At 45.6% G+C, this 19,441-nt stretch overlaps 1 protein-coding gene across 3 annotated transcripts in view; it reads right to left on the bottom strand.

Annotated features, from left to right (window-relative positions):
- Nucleotides 1-19,441, bottom strand: part of Bmp6 (bone morphogenetic protein 6) — a 163,238-nt gene that overhangs the window by 4,667 nt on the left and 139,130 nt on the right. For 2 of the 3 annotated variants that reach the window (XM_013359649.4, XM_005327483.5), the window contains exons 3-4: nt 13,337-13,485; nt 12,457-12,654 (exon numbers count right to left, since the gene is read on the bottom strand). In XM_013359649.4, the coding sequence (XP_013215103.2) occupies nt 12,457-12,654; nt 13,337-13,485 (347 nt within the window). Of the gene's footprint in view, nt 1-7,984; nt 8,305-12,456; nt 12,655-13,336; nt 13,486-19,441 lie in introns of those variants that run through there. The other variant, XM_040282155.2, reaches the window with a different exon arrangement.

Genomic DNA, 19,441 nt, shown 5'->3' with positions numbered 1-19,441 from the left:
AACTGGGAATGGAGCCATCTTTTGACCCAGCTATCCCATTCCTCGGTCTATACCCAAAGGACTTAAAAACAGCATACTACAGGGTCACAGCCACGTCAACATTTATTGCAGCACAATTCACAATAGCTAAACTGTGAAACCAACCTAGATGCCCTTCAGTAGATGAATGGATAAAGAAAATGTGGTATATGTATACAATGGAATTTTACTCAGCAATAAAAGAGAATGAAATCATGGCATTTGCAGGTAAATGAATGGAGTTGGAGAACATAATGTAAGTGAAGTTAGCCAATCCCAAAAAACCAAATGCTGAATGTTTTCTCTGATATAAGGAGGCTGATTCATAGTGGGATTGGGAAGGGGAGCATGGGAGGAATAGACGAACTCTAGATAGGGCAGAGGGGTGGGAGGGGAAGGGAGGGGACATGGGCATAAAAAATGATGGTGGAATGAGATGGACATCACTACCCTAAGTCCATGTATGAAGACACGAATGGTGGGGGATATATTTTGTATACAACCGAGATATGAAAAATTGTGCTTTATATATATAATATGCACGGCAACGCATTCTGCTGTTATATGTAACAAATTAGAATAGAAAGATAAAGAAAAAATAAAAATAACCCCTCAACAAAAAGAGAATCAGCACACACACACACACACACACAAAAAAAAAATAGACCTAAGAGAAGGAAGTTGGAGTGTAAGGGAGAGGAGACACAGGGACTGCAGGAGTCTGCCTCTGGACAAAGTTAAAAAGAAAGAAGATCTAAAATAACAGAGGGGACAATCAAAGGGCTAGAAAAAGAACAAGGCAGGTATGCAAAAAGAAAAGGCAGATGTGAAAAAGGAGCAGATAGAACTTCCTAAAAACCATCACCACTGAAAATAAAAATGAAACGAATTCAACATCAAATTAAGTGTAACTGGAGAGAGAATGAAGGAACTGGTCAACGCATTTGATATTCAAATTCAGCACAGAGTCAACTGGCAGAAAAACGTGACTATCTGTAAAGAGATGATAAGAAAGAATGAAAAGTCCAACATATTTTTAACAGGAATTTCTGGGAAAAAAAATAACAAGGTAGAAGTAGCATTTGACACCATAATGGCTGGGGATTTTCTAGAACCAAAGAAAGGACGACATCTTCGAATGAAAAGGCACAGTGCATTCTGGGGAGAACAAATAAATTCCCATCCAGCCACGTTTGGTGAGATTGTGATCAAACACAGAGAAGGTCTGAAAAGTAACCCGGAGATCAAGAGAAAATCACCTACAGAGGAACAGAGAGTGACAGCAACACGTACAAAAACACACGTTTAAAATAATACCATAAAAATTTTGCCATCAATAGAATTTCACGTTCAGCTGTGGGTGGTCGTGGTGGGCCTCGCTTATTGTCATCGCCCGGTTTTCAGGAACACTTCTCATTTGGAGGAATTCCTATGTAGGTGGGAATCAGAGCACCCTTTCTCATGACAGATGGCTCTCCTCCTTGTCCCCCAGCAGCTGGAACACAGGCTCATGACTGCGTCAAAGCCGACCAAATGCCTCCGCCCTGGAGTATGTAACTTGAGGAAGCGATTTGAAGGCGAAATCCTGAATGGGTGGCATGGCAGCCAGGGTCCATGGTGATGGCCTCAGTGCTCGTATCCAACGCATGTTGTCCCTGTAACTCTATCTGAGATGGGCTCTGATTTCCGGTTGGTCTTTGCAGCTCTTTTGTTGACTGGGTGAATTCCCAGGTATCTGTAAGTTGGAGTCAATGACTATTACATGCAATCAGGAGCATGTTTAATTTGGGGTCAACTTGACTGGGTTAGGGGATGCAATTGTCCGTGAGGATGTTTGGGGGGGGAATTAGCATCTGAATGGATGGACTGGGTAAAGAAGACCCACCCTCACCAATGGGGGTGAGCATCAGCCAATCCACCAATGTTCTAAACGGAAGGAAAAAGTTGGAGGAAAGACAGATTCTCTTCCCTTTTGAGATGAGTCACCTGTATTCTGCTTGAAGACATCAGAGCTCCTGGTTCTCAGGCCTTTGGACTCCAGGACTTATACCTATGGCCCTGTTTCATTGGTGTGTATTTGGCCTTGGACTGGGACTTGTCATCAGCTGATCTGATTCTTAGGCCTTTGGACTTGGAATGAATGACCCCATAGCTTTCCTGATCTTCTAGCTTGCAGACCACATTGGGTTTTGTTAATCTTGGCTTCCATAATTACATGAACCTATTCCTACAATAATCCATCCATCCATCCATCCACCATCTTGGTCCATTTCTCTGGGAATTCTAGCACAAGCCTGATTAGCTAAGTTATTATTTAGTAACTAGAGGAGGAGCACAGGTTAAGAGTGGGCTCCCCATCTCATACAGGTTGACCACTTGGCTTTCTGTTAAGGCATCTTTTATGCAGGCAGAGTCCTGAAGGAACCTCGGGAGCGAGGTGAGCATGGTCCACACAGTGGGGATGCAAGGTAAAGGCCCTGGGCAAGAAGCCTGTTTGGCACATCCCAGGAAGGCTCTGGTAGGGGCTGCCTAAGTGTGCACTGAAAATCCACCTCCTCTATGCACCTCCTGGGCAAAGAGCCAGGTGACATTTCCCACTGCAGTTAGGGGTGGCCAGGTGCCTGGATTCTGCCCACAAACATGGGGGAGAAGGGAAGAGTGCCTCTTCCAGGCCTGCTCCTCAGAAGCCCCCCCAGCCCTCCACCCGCTCACTCCCTCTCTTGCCTGCTCGGTGCAGGGGCCAATCTGCTGAGGACTTGGAGGGCCTGGTTCCCTTCTACTTTTGCAAGTGTCCTGGATTAGATAATAAATTATGCGATCCCCTATTTACAGTCTCATCTGGAATAACCTTGTCCAAACTCATTGCGTTCCCCTCAGATGAGCTTCTCCCAAAATATTCTCTGTGCTGGGGACCAAGATCTCCCTGAAGTCAACCTTAGAACTACGAGCCACATCTAAAGCAGGGATTTCTATAAAGACTTTCCATCTGAGGTCAGGCAGACATGGGCAGTGTTAAAACACAAAGAATAGGTTTGTCCCCAGTGGCTGGTACAGAGCTTTGAAAATTTGTGGCATTTTCTGAGCCATAGAAGGGACTTTTTTATGCCAGTGAAGCCCCTAGACAGGTGCCCATGGTCGGTCCCTAGGTAGCTTCAGGACAGGGGCAATGATTAGAGGGTTAGGGTTAGAACTTGGGCCAGCCTTCCTCTGACGAGAAGACAGGAAGGGACAGGAGATTGGATCCAATCATGTGGCCAATGACTTAATCAGTTGCACTCAGTGATGAAACCCCAATGCAGTGGTTTGGATATAGTTTGTGCTCCCAAGTTTCATGGGCTGAAAGCTTAGTCCCCAACTTAACAGTACTGAGAGATGGGGCCTGGTAGGAGGTCATTAAGTGATTAATGTCCCTCTTGCACGAGAGGATTAGGGCTCTCAGGACTGGATTATTTACCTTGTGAACAAGTTACTCTGAAGCAAGTCCACCCCAGCTGTTTGGCCTCTGCTGTTTGCACCACTTGCTATTTTTGGATGTGTTTCCACCATATGAAGACATCCACCATGTTATGCCACAGCGTGAGGCCCTCATTAGACGTGGCCAACTGTACTTGGACTTTTGGACCTCCAAAATGGTAAGCTAAAATAACCCTATTTTTTTCTTGTGAAGTATCCCAGTCCATCCATGGATGGATGGATGATATTTTGTTATAGCAACACGAAACAGACTAAGACACCTTATATGAAGATCTGGACAGCAAGGCTCGGTGGCGTTTCCAGGTTGGTACACATTTTGATGTTGGGAGAGAGCGGTGTTCGTGGAGAGTGTGGAAGTTCTGAGTCTTCATCCCCACCACCTTGTTCAACAGGTCTGTTCACTTGGCTGTTTCTAATGAACAGTTTTATGATAAAACTGTAATCCTAAGTGCAGAGCTTTTCGGAGCTCTATACGTTGTTCTAGCAAATTCTGAAACATGAAGGAAGGGGGTCATGGAAACCCCCTCCTTTGTAGGAAAGTCAGACATAAGTGTGGGTGGTCTGAGGACCCCTCCTGTGGCTGGCGTCTGAATCAGGACATCCTGTTGGGGACCTTGCTCTTTAACCTGTGGGTCCACACCAGCTCCAGGTAGCCTGTGTCAGAGTCGGACTGAGCTGTAAGGACACCCAGGTGATGCTGGAAAATCCTCCTCAGGACACAGACGAGGACAGACTCTTTGTGTCTGGATCTCTAGTGTCTCTCTGGTGGATGGAGAGTCGAAGGACTTTGCTTCCAACTTCCCTGCAGATCTGGCTGTGTGCACCTGCTGCCGCGCTGACGCCCCCAACGGGGTGAGCGTTCTCAGGGAGCGCAGCTCTTTCTGTTAGAACTGTCCCCGGGCATTTTTGTTATGAAGCAAGGACTGGGTCAGAGAGAGAGAGGAAAGGGAGGAATTCAACTCTCCTCTTTTCTTCCTACAGATACTCTCAGGCCATGCTTAAGTTCCTTATAATTCCATGGTGAGATCTGGCCAAGAAGGTAAATATCCATCAAGGCGATGGCTCCTCGGAAGGCTTGCTCCAGGGGTCAAGGGTGGGTACCCCGGGCTCTCCCACTGGGCCACATTGGGGTTTGTTTTGTTTTTGTCATTTCATAGATGGCCAATAGACCTCCCTCTCACCTCCACCTCCCTTGATATTTGCTTAGATGGGGAGTCTATGTGCACACAAAATTTAATAAGCACACATCCCCTTGGGGGGGGGGAGAAAGGAAGTTAACAGAGCTCTGTCCCAATGGGTGAGTCGCTTGAGGGCAGGGCAGAGCGGAAGCTGGAGAACTGGAGAGAAGCAAAAAAAAAAAAACAAAAATAACTGAAAACTCAGAGCAACACCAGCCCCAGCACCCCAATCCCGAGGGCAGTGGTTCTCGTGCCTGACTTGTGGATGGTCTGGGGCCAAATGGTTGGGGTCTCCAGAGTGTCATGCTAAACTACCGTCCAGAGCCCCAAGTCGCAGCCCCCGAGTCAGGCTGCCGGCTGTCCAGGGGCGGGTGTGTGGACATCAGAATGGGAGCTGCGGCCTTTGAGACGCTCACTTGCAATTGACACCATTACCTCACTCAGATCCAAAGTCTGTCCTTGGACCCTAGGGCTCCCCAGGCAACCCTGGGACACAGCTGCATGAAGTCCCCATGTTGATCTTAAAACAGACTTTCACGGGATCTGGCTTGTTCCGTGTTGAACGCAGAAAGAGAAATCTGGCCCTCTGATCATTCCACACAATTGTCTTACGAGAGTGGAGGGCAGGGTGGGTGTCCAGCAGCCCAGTTGGAATTCTGGGCAGATTTAGGAGCAAACAAATGGGGTGCCTGAGCCCGTACGACAGTGGGGGGTGCCCCAGTCACAGCAAACGAAAGACAAAGAGAGACCCTGTCTCCCAGTGTGGAGCAGATGGGGGGTGGGCTTCTGACCCCACAGGGCACAGCTGGCAAGAGCAGCATCTCCCTACAGAATCCACATCCCCGAGGGCAGCCACGTAACTGCACATTGTCTGTACCCTGAATTCCTGAGGATTGAATCCCGCAGCCCTAGGGGGGCTGTTTGGATTCATTCTCCAGCTTCTTTGTATCTGATCCTCCTGAAGATCCCCACACACGGTGACGAGCAAAGGAGCGACGTGATGGAGAGCTCAGACTGTTGGTTTATCTCCAAAGCCAGATCCTTAGCTGCAGCGAAAGGCTCTCGATGCTGTCTTTCTTGTCACCCAAGGACAGGAAGTCCTCAGGGGCATGAGCCCTGTAGAAGCAGAGAAGGGCACAGCAACCAGCAACTGACTCTTAAAGCAGGCGACAGGTAGGGAAGCTACACTGCGTGTCCCAGGGCCACCAGGCCCCCTACGTCACGGGGTTGGGAGGAGCTCCAGGAAAGCAGAGACTTGAGTCCCAGCAGCCAAAGGCGCAGTCCAGGTCCCAGGCCCCTGGGCAGCCCACCTGCTGTTCTTTCAAAGCAGAGGGGCTACGTGGGCCACCATGGGCTGACCCTTCAGATTCTACCAGCTCAGCAGAGCTGTCCCAGCTCAGCAGGTCACACATGGCCAGCAAAACAACCCGCTGTAACGAGATCTCGGGACAAAGTGTGACATGCTCCACGCTGCCTTTCTCAGCTTTTCTGAGCTCAGACAAGAAATTCTCCCCAAAGGAAGCTTGTTTTTTTAAAGGGAACAATCGACTACTTTTATTTCTCTCCTCTCCTAGAATAACAAGGGCAAGGACAAAACAGTGGCTGTGAAACTGGCACCTCTGTCTCCACTGGTCTGGCTGCTCTTTCCACATCTCTGGGCCTTATCAGCCCCATCTGATCCGAAACAAGTCTCTGGCTCCCACTGACCCTGCAGAATCAATGCGGCTATTGAGGAACACGCAGGAGGTGCCAGGTCCTGGTGTCACCCACACTAGGGGAGGCCAGGGGATCACACGGGGGGGGGGTGATTTCTGGTGTCAATAATCTCATAACAGGTTGTGGGCACAGCTTGATTTTTAGAGTCTAGATTTTGTTTTATGACCTGGAAGGTGAGCACTGGAGGCAACAGGATGTCAGAGGGCTCTCATTAGTCAGAGTGGGACCCTGGTGTCTCCTTAATTTCTGTTGTGATCATAAAATTCTATGGAACTAATCTCCTTAAGGACAGCCAAACGCTTCCTACGCAGAGCGGGAGCTCTAAGCCCTGTATGTTCTAAGCACCTTCTGTTTGCTGTCACTTCCTAGATGAGTTATTACCTGGCCCCCGGAACCTCTCAGGTGCTGGTCATAGTTGGTGAATTATTTAGGCATCTTACAACACCCATTTATGTCTCTTTAAGGCTAAGTCTCCCTTTTCCAGGGTTTAGAACCAGAAGAGTTTCAGATTTCGGAGTCTTCCAGGTTTTGGAACATTTGTATAGTCTTTATAAAGTTGTGTATTCCTAATCCAAAAATCCAGTCTGAAACTTTCTGAGTATTGGCATGATGCTCAAAAAGTTTTGGATTTGGGGGCTGGGGTTGTGGCTCAGCGATAGAGCGCTCGCCTAGCATGTGTGAGGCGCTGGGTTTGATCCGAAGCACGACATAAAAATAAATAAATAAAATAAAGTTTTTTTTAAAAAAAGTTTTGGATTTTGGAACAATTTTGGATTTTGAATTTTCAGGTTAGGGATGCTATTTCAACATTGTAAGTCATTTTCATAATTTCAAAGGATACACCTAGGGAGGAATTAGAAAGGAATGTTCTAGTCTGTTTTACTCCTCTTATTCTAAAGAGGCTTAATGGTGAAGGAGAGTTTAGTATAATAAACGTGGGGTTTGAAATGATTTTGCCTTTCGAATCACCAACTCCACATCTGTCCTTTATTTGTATCCATGGAGAACTTAAGTTTGATCTCATTTAGAATGATATGAACAAGACTCTATTTCTTAACCGGGACTCTGGGAGGCCAAGCTTCAGGCTCTAAATTTTTAATTTAAGATCAAAATGACAAAGTAAAATTCCCAACTCCTCTGGTGAACTAAAGGGTTATAATTTGCAATCTCGAACCATGTCTATTCTTCCCAAGCCCTGGATGTCCATGGTGGGCTGACCCACTCAGCTTTGGCATTCCTAACCCATGGGAGCCAATGACCAAGTACTAGGGACACTGTAAGGCTGACATCCTCAGATCCTTGAAATCTATAGCAAAAGATTGCATAGTCATAATCAAGTTCATGAAGAGTTCTTCATGAGATGACTTCCGGCTCTTTCTCACATTGGAAGCATACTGAACATTCCCAACTGGGAATTTTAAGGAATAAGAGATGAACTATCAACTAGAAGGTCAACAGCATACCCAACTGTACCAAAGCCACAGTTCTCCCTGGAAATCTTAAAGATACAAGTTTCAGTGGGTAGGAAAGAAATGGGAGAACTTAAGATGCTAAGAAATGCTCCCACATAGCATCAGAGCAATGACAGACAAGCCAAGGGACACATAGGATGTATTTATTTTGTACCAGGGCTTGAACGTGAGGGTGCTTAACCACTAAGCCACATCTCCAGCACAATCCCCTCCCCTTTCTTTTGAGACAAGTTCTTGCTAAGTTGCTCAGGGCTTCACTAAGTTGCTGAGGCTGGCCTTGAACTTGTGATCCTCCTTCCTCAGCCTCCTGAGCTGCTGGGATTATAGGCGTGCACCACTGTACCTAGCCACAGAGTCTTGATGGGCTGCTGGTTCCGACAGTTGGCAGAGCTGGGCCGTAACAACATAAACATCAAGAACAAAAGAGATGATTCCAGTTGAACACACTGTTAAAAACAAAAAAAAAAGTGACAGATAACATCTTCAACTACCATCTGACCAGACAATGACATATTCCAAGTCACAGTGTCAGCAGCCACTTGATTGACACGGCAGAAAACCTCAGCCTCACAAGCTGACTTGAAAAAGCATTAAAACTACCTCCTCCTTCTCAGAGAAGCCTTGGAAAGATCCTGAAAAGTAGCTTAGATACGAACCTAGAACCACCAAACAGAATCATCCTTCAAGGCCATTTGTCATGGTCCTCGGGATGGATTGGCCAACGCAGTCACCCAGGAGACAAGATGCTGAACCCTGAGAGAGACCATGGAAGAGGGAGAACAGCAGCAAGTAGAGTGAGAACCAAGCCCAGAGTTCAAGAACCCAAAGGTGGGGTGTCACAGCCCAGAAGGCTGCTAAGGACTGGAGGCTGGAAAAGAATTGCCAGGGTCATTAGCGTCTCCACTGGGTGGCACGGGGCAGCTGGGTCTGGCACTAGTGAAATGCATAAGGACAGTAAACGGTACTGTCCAGGCCCTCTGGAGGAGCGCAACTGGACCAGCATCCATCAGTCATGGGGAGTAGACGGCTGCAGGAGGCAAGGACACATGAAAACCACACAGGGAGACGTCCCTAACTCCCTGTCCAGTGCATGTGCCTGCAAAGCCCAGCTTGAAAGCCAGGAACAAATGTTAGAGTAGTTTGATGGGTGGCGGGAGGCAGCAGATGGGCTCTTGGCTACTCCCTTGTTGCAGACCCCAAGCCTACACAACTCGCTTCCTAAAACAGCCACTGGTCTCCTTGCCATGTTTCACCCCGAGGACAGGCAATTTGAGGAGCGATGTTCACTTCTTTATCCAGACATGAGACCATCCCTGGTGGGCTTCTGCAAGTGGTTGCTTTGGTGGAGAAGTACCAATTCTCTGAGAGCACACACTGTGGAAGAAGGGGGGCAGCAGAGGCCAAGGAATCTCCTCTTTCAACCTTCCAGAAGATCTACAAGGAGAAAGCCCGTGGGAGTCAGCAACTTCTCCATCTCAGCAACTTGGTTCACAAAGGTTCAGCAACCCCTGCCCCCCACCTTACCCCTGGGGAGCCCATTTCCCCACGTGCAAGGCCACCTTTCTGGAAAACCCTTCCTGCAGTGCAATCTCTTCCTCTGCACGTTCACTTCAATAATAGAATAAAGAGCCGAACGTATAAAATTGCACTTCAGGGGACCAAACGCGAGCGGTTCCTTGGATCATTCAAGAGCGTCTTAGGAGAGAGGAGCTTTTATTGCAGCAATGTTTTCTCGGAGCTTTTACACATGTGACTAAAGAACCCGACCAGCACAACCGTAGAGGAGGAAGAGTTTACTTGAGGGCTCACGGTTTTGGAGGTCTTAATCCATAGAAGGCCAGCTCCGTTCCTCAGGGCTGGAGATGAGGCTGGACATCATGGTGGAAGAGTGTGGCAGAAGGATGTGGCTCACATGGCAAGCAGGAAGCAGACAGAGAGGCTCCAATCACCAGATACAAATGTAGACCTCCAGCCACACCCCACCACTTCAGTTACCACTCAGTCAATCCCAATCAGGGGACTAGTTCACTGATGGGGTTAAAACTCTCACAATCCAATCATTTCTCCTCTGAACCTTCTTGCACTGTCTCACACGTGAGCTTCTGGGGGACACCTCATATCCAAACCACACCAGGAGGTCTAAACTGTCTTGCCCTGGACTTCTGAAAGTAGCAGAGCAAATTTGGAAGTACTGGGTTGGGGGGGGGGTTGGGAGTGAGGTGACCAAGGGAAAAAACAGAGACACTTGCAACTTATTATAAATTAGACCAACTTTAATATCCATGTTTAATTTCAATGCATCAAATCGGGGAAAAAAAACATTGAAAGGGACTTGAAAAATAATAATTGGGTGACATTGCTAAAACCCAATCAGGGACAACATGTTTTCTTAATTTAAAAAAATTGGTGTGTGTATTAGGGGGTTGCATTGAATCAATCAAATGAAATTTTCATTTTAAAGAGTAATCAGCATTTCAAAAGATGCCTCCATGTCTGAGGTCCCGGGTACCAAAGTGACCACAGTTCATGAATGACTTGAAGCCTGCCATGGCAGACTCCGTCACCATGCCCCGAAGCAAAAGGGACTATTAACTCCATCCAGCAGGCTGCCTCTGAAGTGCACAGAGAAGAGTGGGAGGCCAGCAGTTCTTTTTCTTCTTTTTGCAAAACCCCAACCCTGACTGTTTCCAGTGGTAAACACAGGAACACCCATGCTGTGAGATGCTTCCAAGAAACACCAGGATGACAAGAAACAAAATGTCACACCACACTGGGTGGTAGATCTTCAAGTTCCACATCCAAGCGACTGGGAAAAGAGTCGGCTTATTAGGTCACAGCCTAAAATCTAGGGGACACTTCTTTCCAAAGAAAAATTGGGTACTTTAGGAAAGTGCATTAACTCTTTCTGGGCACTTTAAGTGACATTTGTAAACAGCCACCAGGAAAATATCTATCTATCTTCCAGCAGTGTTTTGCTGAAAGAGATCCCAGCATATGCTCAAAGTACCTATTTCCTTCAAACAGATATAGCTGATCTTTGAGTGCTAGGATAAACCAGATCTAATATGTTCCATTTAATCCTGACAAATCTACAAGGTATTCGTCATCTCCCCTTCACAAATGAGCAAACTGAAGCAGAGGCAGTTGAAGTTAGTCCCAAGTCACAGGGTAGCAATGAGGGAAGTTCAGTTCTCTGGTTGCAAATAATCCAAATCCCTCTGCAAATTTTCAACTTCATGCTTGATTCTGGGGCTATTTAAACTTTCAAAGAAAACCCAGAACTTACAAGACCTGGCTCTCGAGCAAGAAATGTCTGGGTTGGGATTTGACACTACTTAAAGCCAGGTGACTGGCTGTCGGTGGGGAAGTTCTGCTCCCCCTTTCCTCCAAGTCTCCACAAGTGGAGCTCCATGGCACACCAAACGGGGCAAAGCCTCAGAAGCAACGTTTCTCACGGACCACAGAACTGACACCCGGGCAGTGGGGCTGTTCCCTCTCTTGCCCTCTGGACTTCATGTGTTCTGTGCAGAACGAGGTTGACTATACCCTAGCTCCAGCGGGAGGGGCACATGGCTTTTTGCAAAAACTACCACAAGAAAGGGACTCGGAGTCTGAGACGGAGGTTGCTAAGGGGGATAAAATCCAGGAAGTGTGTGTCACCTTCCTGGCCAATGTATATAGTGTTTCTGAAAATGTCACCAGCAAAGGAAAATAGAAAACAAGATAGACTGATTGAGAGACTGATTGATTGCCAAGATCATCAGAGCCCCCATAGAACCAGCCATGCCTTAAACTAGATCCCCTGTACTTCCCGGTGGAGTGAGCTGATAAAATCCACTGTAAGAAGGCTCTAAGAGCTGACTTCCCATCACGTCCAGCCAAGAGCAAGCCCATAGGACACAAGTGAACAACAACAAAAGAAGTTTCTTTGTAAAAGCTGAGCATCTCTAATCTGAAAAGCTCTCAAACTTGAAAAGTTTTGAGCACCAACATGACGACACAAGTGGAAAATTCCACCTCTGACCTCTTATGACAAGTTGCAGTCAAAACATGCACGATCCTAAAAAAATATTGTATGAAATTACCTTCAGGCTACTTGATAAGGTATACATGAAAAAAAAAAACTGAATTCTGTATGTAGACTTGGGTCCCCTCCACTTGGATATCTCATTATGTATGCACAAATATTCCAAAATTTGGAGAAAAAAAAAATCTGAACCACTTCTGGTCCCAAGCATTTTGGATAAGGGATACTCAACCTGTCCCTTGCAGCTTCCAGGTGTGATGCAACTTGAAATAAAAATGGAGGTGCTTCCATGATTTTTGATGGGAATCAAAAATAGGACTGGAGAAGTCTAACCAAACCACAAGAGGCTTTCCTGGATAAACAGGCACCATGCCTGTACCTGAGTCTCTGGGTAACAAGTGAGTGATCTGCACTGAGTGCCCGGGAACCCACTTAGATATTCCAATTTACCCTCATCCATGGGACACCCACAGGTCACTCTGTCTTCCAAGTAGAAGCTGTTCAACATCTGAGCAGGTGTCACGGCCACTGTTGTCATGAAGGCCAAAGCCCATCCCCCAGTCACACCTACCTGAAGCGCTGGAGACCCGCGACACGTCCTGGGACTGGGTGGAACGATTCCGGCTCTGCTGTCGGCGCCGCCCGGAGGCTGACCTGATGGTGCGCACGTGGACCTCGCTCACTTTGAAGAAGGCCACCATGAAGGGCTGCTTGTCGTAAGGGCCATCCCTGCCCACCAGGCCGGCAGCACGGGGGTTGATGTGGAGTCCTTTAATGCAAACCAAAGCACGCCGCTCTTCATGTCCTGGAACCTTAGCCTTGCAGCTACATAACCAAGGGACCCTTCCTCGCCTCCTGCATGCTAAGAATAAAGAATGTGCATTCTCCAACCCCAGAGGGCTCACTGTGGCTGGGCAGAATCAAGATGCTCCTTCAAAAAAGATGACAATCAAACACAGAGTGGAGTGGATGCCTGGCTCTCCTGTTTCTGCTCGTCATTCAACGAGCTCACTCTTTCTTTCTGATCTGATTTCTTTTCCAATTAGTGAGGCTATTGCACGGGCTGGATCAGCAGCAGGGATCCTAATCTTTGCTGCAGCAGGAGGAGAGGGGACCTACAGGCCCCCCCAAGCCCACTCAACAGCTAGCATTTATTTCAATGGCAGGTCCTGCCTTTCTATGTCTCAACATCTCCCCATGTGCTTCTCCCTGTGAAAGCTGATCCCATCCTGTATCTTGAATCCTGGGGGACATGGCCTGAGCCCATTTCCAAGTCCTTGCTAGATGGCAGGGGAAGCTTTGGGTATTTCATAGCAGCCACGAGGGAACAAGTTAATGAGGATGCTGGAGCCAAGAACTGGACTAGAAACCAGGGTTCCACCATATCTGCTGGACAAGAGAGGAATGAAGACTGTGGGCCAGATTTGGGGAGTAGGACAATCACAGCTCACCATCTCGAGTCACCACGCTCAGCTGAAGCCCCATGTTATGCTGTGGTGTCACCAGCCACAGGTTGCTGGTGGCTGTGATGTCAAATTCCAGCCAGCCTTCTTCGGAGGCCCACACGACACGGGTGTCCAACAAAAATAGGTCAGAGTCTCTGAAAGAAAGACAAAATGGCCCCGTGACTCGAGAGCTGTCCTGTGTAGCTCACTCTGTCCTGTCATAGTGTTGGAATAAAAAAAAAAAAATGTCGAAGTCATTGGTGTGACACCTTGTAGGATATGGGCATGGTGCAATTATGAGAAGCATGAACATGGGATAAGGCTCTGCAGGGACATCAGGAGTCATCTGAACAGAGGAGGCCACTCAACTTCAGCCTTCCAGCTGCCGCCATGCCAGATCTTTTCTGAAATTAGGGTAAATTATAAATTGATATCATCTCATTTGTTTCAATATTCATTTAGTCTATTATTGCGTTGCTTCATCTATTGATGAAGCTATTTATTACTTAATAACTTCCTTTATGTCGAATATACTCTACAGAGAGAAAGTAAGTAGCAGGGAGCAACTGGATTAAGATGAGGTTAAAATCAGGATCCATGTGAGCATTTACAAAGTTGTGACTTGCTTATATATATATATTTTTTTAAAAATTATGACCTGAAAACCATCACGTGATTGTTATTGCCTATAAAATCCCAATTCTGGGTGGTCATCTGTCCTTCTCTTTTAGTTAAGCCCCTAGAATGTTGCAGGGTGAGCACTGAGTCTTTCTGCAGATGGACAGAGTGACTCGGGTATATGTTCAGTGACATTTAAACTCATGCTAGCACAACTCACAGCTGGGTTTCTTCGAGTCCTTTCCTTCCAATGGGTGCCAAAGGGAATTTTAATCTTTTTTATTATTATTTTTGTTTTTTAAAGGAGACAGTTGCCCGAGCTGGCCCTGAACTCCTGGCTTAAGTGATCCTCCCATCTCAGTCTTCTGATAGCCCAGACTACAGATGTGCACCACCACGCAGAACAGTGTTGTATTTTTTCAGTTTTCAACTAACATAACTCCAGGGGCTTTGTGAAGATGGTGTGCAGTTTCTTTCTTCTCCCCTATTTGTCCTGGGAGGTCAGATTTGGGGGCAGTCGTCTTTTGAGTGTTTCAGGGATAACCTCAATTTGAGTTCACCTCCCGGGGTCTCTCTCCCACCACAGGGAGGGATATTTGGTCCATGGAATGATTCAAATCCTCTAGTGCTTGAAACAGTTTACTGAAATATCTTACTATAATTGAGAACAGGTTGACACATTCCCTAACCTCAAAATTACAAACTCCAAGATGCTCCAATATCTGAGACTTTTCAATCCGTTACATGCACCACATTTGGAAAATTTCCACACCTGACCGTCAAAACACAGGTGCATCAAAAATTCTGTATAGAATGTAGGCACTTGTTGTCTTGTTGAAGGCCTGCAAATACCTTCAGGCTATGAGTATAAGGTTTTTATGAAATTAAAAAATACACTTTGTGTTTCAACTTGGGAACCATCCCCAAGAAATCTCATTGTGTAGGTAAAAGTATCCCTAAATCCAAAATACTGGCCCCAAGCATTTTGGATGAGAGACGCTCACCCTAAGCAAAGATGAGCATCACAGTACTAACAGTGTACATTTAAATAAGTACAAAGTGCTTTCGTTTACTTGTTTTTAATCAGTCCTCCTAAGAATCCTAAAAGCTAGATAGAGCAGTATCATTTTCTGATTTTACAACTGGGGAAATCAAGACTCTGGAGTCTCAGTGACAATCATGTGACCAGGTCACACACTAACAGTGAGAGAACCCGGTACAAGAACAAGGCGAGAGACGTAGTTTTGACTGGAAAAAATTTTCCGTAATGACACACTGCCTTTTGAGATTACCAAAGACAACCCCGTGACAAAGGAATGAAATTCGTTTCTAGTTTAGCAAACATTTTTGGTAAAAATCTTACGATTTCTAAAATGGGAAACAGACCATCTTTCCTGCTTCCCTGGCTGCTTAGAGTTAGAAGGAAACTCTATTGTCATCTTTCCCAAGTATAAACAGTAGGTACAGCTACGGGGAGTTTACTCAGCTGCTTAGCAGCATTGGTGGGGGTCACCCTCAGGCCTGTCCTCTATAAAGCTGTCTCTGACACGGATGAGTCACACCCCCTGTGGACAAATTACCCCCCATGTCTGGGGCAACAACTGTGAGCAGGAGATGAGGGGTATTCGTGGAAAACAGCAAGAGGGGATCGCCAGTCCAAAGCTTTGAAGTTCAGATGTGGAGGCACATAAATTCCATTCTGGAAGGTCATTGAAGACCCGCATCCAGAAATAACACAGACATACGAACAGCACTGTGGGAAAAGTAGCCCCAGTCCCAAAGGAAGCACAGAACGGATTCATGTCAGAGGGGCAGAATTTGGCCAGCACTCTCAGGAATCAAGACCCAGAGAGACTTTTCTGATGTCAGGTGCCCCCCGAGAGCCAGGAATATGCCTGCAAGGAGCTCCTGCTGAGGATCAGTTTTTATTTACAGAGCTTCAAACATGCAACGGCTTCCTCATTTTTAAAGAATTGTAATAAGGATGCAGAGAAGTGCAATCCAAATGATGAGGGTGGCCCCGCTAATAAGGAGTGGAATGAACTTTTATTTTTAAAGAGTGGGGTTTAGGATAAAGGAAATGGGAGCCTATTATAGGAGAAACCACCATCCAAAAAGGAGAAAAGCAGAGAAAAGAGAAGAGGGTGTAGATGCAAGAGGGAGAACGTGAATCAAAAGTGAAACGTGGGGCAGAATTGAGAAAGATTAATGATGACATGGAAAAAATTAAATCTACCAGGTTTATGGTGACCAGTGGACAGGGGGAGCCGAGTTTCCTTCCCAACTCTGCTACGGAGTCATGGTGGGGCCCCCAGGAAATCATGTTGCATCCATGGCACACTTTTCTGACTGTACCCTGAGATCATGCCAGAGTTCTCATTGCTTAAGAGACCTGTTAAATGCATGCAGTCGAACAGCTGGGCCTTGAAGGATTTAAACTCTCTGGTTCAATGGCAGCAAGGTGGTCTGAATTCAGATGTCTCAACCCAGGATGCTCAGTTCTTTTGGGGAGGGAGTGGTACATGAAGTAAGTGGGACAGAGGAACAACCAAGATTTACAGAGTGCTTTCAATCCATGGGGCATGGTGCCAATGGTGTCCTTTACTCCTCAGGACAAGTAGAGAGGGTCTCAAGGTTACACAGGTGTGCGAACTTGAAATAAGCAACAGAGATACCGACTCTCAGAGCTAAGGTTTATTTGGGAATTGTAGGGGATTGCAATTTGAGACATGCACACTGTGGTGGAGCCAGGGTGCATCCAAAGAAGACGGGAAGAGAAGAAGGATTTAAAAGAAATGGAGTAGTCCATTTAAGCTGTTTTGAACCAAAGACCATTGGTTATGGGGACTTTATTACTGGAGCTGGTGTTAGCTCATGGGCAGAGGCAGCCATTGTCAGGCAAGTATCCTTGTGCAAGAGGTTTTTCTGGAATACTGCAGTTTACAGGGATTCCTTGTGATAGTTCTTGCCATAGGAATATGTGCATTCGGGCTCCTTCTTCCTGGCTTCCTGGCTCTACTATGTCAGGGTTTGACCTAAGTGACTCCATTTTGTTGCGGACAACTTTCTTGGGTGTTAAGTGAGGCAATCAGAAATTAATCAGAGCCCGGCTCTTAGCCATCACCTACATAAATGGTAGAGTTAAGAGGTCTATAGAGTACAGGCTTACAATATGGAGCAAGGACTCAGATAAAGTAAGAGATCAAAACCCAATGCAAATAAATGCCAAAGTCAGGTGGACACAGAAATTACATTAAGATCCTCAACCCGCAGGTGAAGGGTTAGAAATCACACTAGCCTGTGGGAGTCCCTGGGTTCTATCCCAGCACTGGGAAAAAGGAGAAAAAATAATCAGACTGCAAAGATGATGCATCTGATTGTTCTAAATCACACTTTGGCAGAGGTGAGATGAGATGTTCTCATCTAAGATATATTTCACTAAAATCCTAATCTGGCCAAATCACCACTACAACTGGATTATTAAGTTAGTATACCATAAAAAATTTTTTGAACAGAAAGATATATTTATATAATTATTTATTTATTTTTGGTACTAGGGATTGAACCCAGGGGCACTCTACCACTGAGCTACATCCCCAACCCTTTTTATATTTTATTTTGTGACAGGATCACCGGAAGTCTGGCTAAATTGCTGAGGCTGACCTCAAACCTGTGATCCTCCTACCTTAGCCTCCTACACTGCTGGGATTACAGGAGAGTACCCTTAGCCCGGCAAAAGAGGTACGATGTGGAATGAATTTGTTAATTATTTTGCTCTCAGCTAACTCAAGACCCCATGTCGCATGATGAACAAGGTGTCCATCTCCAAATACAGGGCAGTGTCTTTCAGAGAATGCTCAATGTTATCCCAAATCTAGGGCATGATTTTTCTCATATTGTTATCATCCCAGTAAATGAAATTCTTAATAAGCTTAACTGGATAAGATTTATAAATTTTTTAAAAAAATTTTACCCTATAGCTGAAGTCTACGGACCAGCATGCCACCCACCAAGACTTGCAGAGTTGGGGTTGGGTAGGTGTGATTATCCCAGTGTGCTCCCTCCTGTCACACAATCCAAGGCACCTGCCCACATCAGGACACTCCAACAGGCTGAGAGCACCATGGGCCAAACTCAGTGTGTTTTTGTCTTCTTTGTCCTTTGAGAAGGGCACAGGCACCTGAGCTCTGGTGGCTGGGTTTAATCCTTTGTGATAAAGTGCAGCCGTTAAGATCATACCACCCTGGGGCTGGGGATATAGCTCAGTTGGTAGGGTGCTTGTCTTCCACGCACAAAGCCCTTGGTTTAATCCCCAGCATCACAAAAAAGATCACACCACCTGGTCAAAATACAACTGTTTCCCGCCTACCATTTTACTAGGAAGATTTATAAGTTTGAAATTTATGTGAGATATAAATCTCACAAGATTTATATGTTTAAAATATTAAGAAATATTGGATATGGTGACTATCTCCTGTTCTTTTTTTTTCAAAACACATTCCTTTGCCATGTATGTGCCTGGACTCAATGGTAAATTAAGATATGAGACATCATTTATCTATTGACGAATATATTTCATTATGCACAAAGGAAAACTGAGCTTTAAAACTGAAAGTAAAAAATAATTCAAGGAAATGAAATAAATCAAGCTCTTGCTTCTTTACATTTCCCTTATGTAAGGTATTATAGATTGAATTTAAACTTTTACAACTAGAAAGATACAAAATGAACAGGATGTTATTAAAATTATTTTTATTGGTATATATAATTCATACAGAATAGTGGCTTTCATTGTGGCAAATCTATATACACATATACTTGATGGATTTCACTCCTAACACCTGCCCAACCCCCTCTTTCAACCTCACCCTGAATCCCTTCCTCTACCCTAATGGTCTCCCTTCTACTTTCTTTTGTTTTTAATTGATTTTTTTTAAAAAATAAATGACAACGGAATGCGTTATAATTCTTATTACACTTATACAGCATATCTCTGGTTGTATATAAAGTATGTTGACACCAATTTGTGTCTTCATACATGTACTTGGATAATGATGTCCATCACATTACACCATCCTTGCTAATCCTCTGCCCCCTCCTTTGATGGGATTGTGTCCCTTCTACTTTCATAGACTCTGTTTTTCTTCCTGACTTTTTTCTCTCCAGCTTCCACATAGGAGAGACCGCATACATCCGAGTCTGACTGACTTTACTCAAAATTATGGTCTCCAGTTCCATCCATGCTCCCACAAATGGCAATTTCATTCTTCTTTATGGCCAAATAAAACTGTTGTGCTTACATGCCACATTTTTCTTTATCCATTCATCTACTGATGGACACTCAGGCTGATTCCATACTAGGCTGTCATGAGTAGTGCTGTGATAAACATGGGTATGCATGTATTACTACAGTAAGCTGAGTTTAATTCTTTTGGGTATACACCAAGGGGTGGAATGGCTGGATCATATGGTATTTCTATTTCTAGCTTTTTA

This window comes from Ictidomys tridecemlineatus, chromosome 8 (genome assembly GCF_052094955.1).
Source record: "Ictidomys tridecemlineatus isolate mIctTri1 chromosome 8, mIctTri1.hap1, whole genome shotgun sequence".
NCBI lineage: Eukaryota > Metazoa > Chordata > Mammalia > Rodentia > Sciuridae > Ictidomys > Ictidomys tridecemlineatus.
This window is presented reverse-complemented; position numbering and strand designations above follow the sequence as displayed.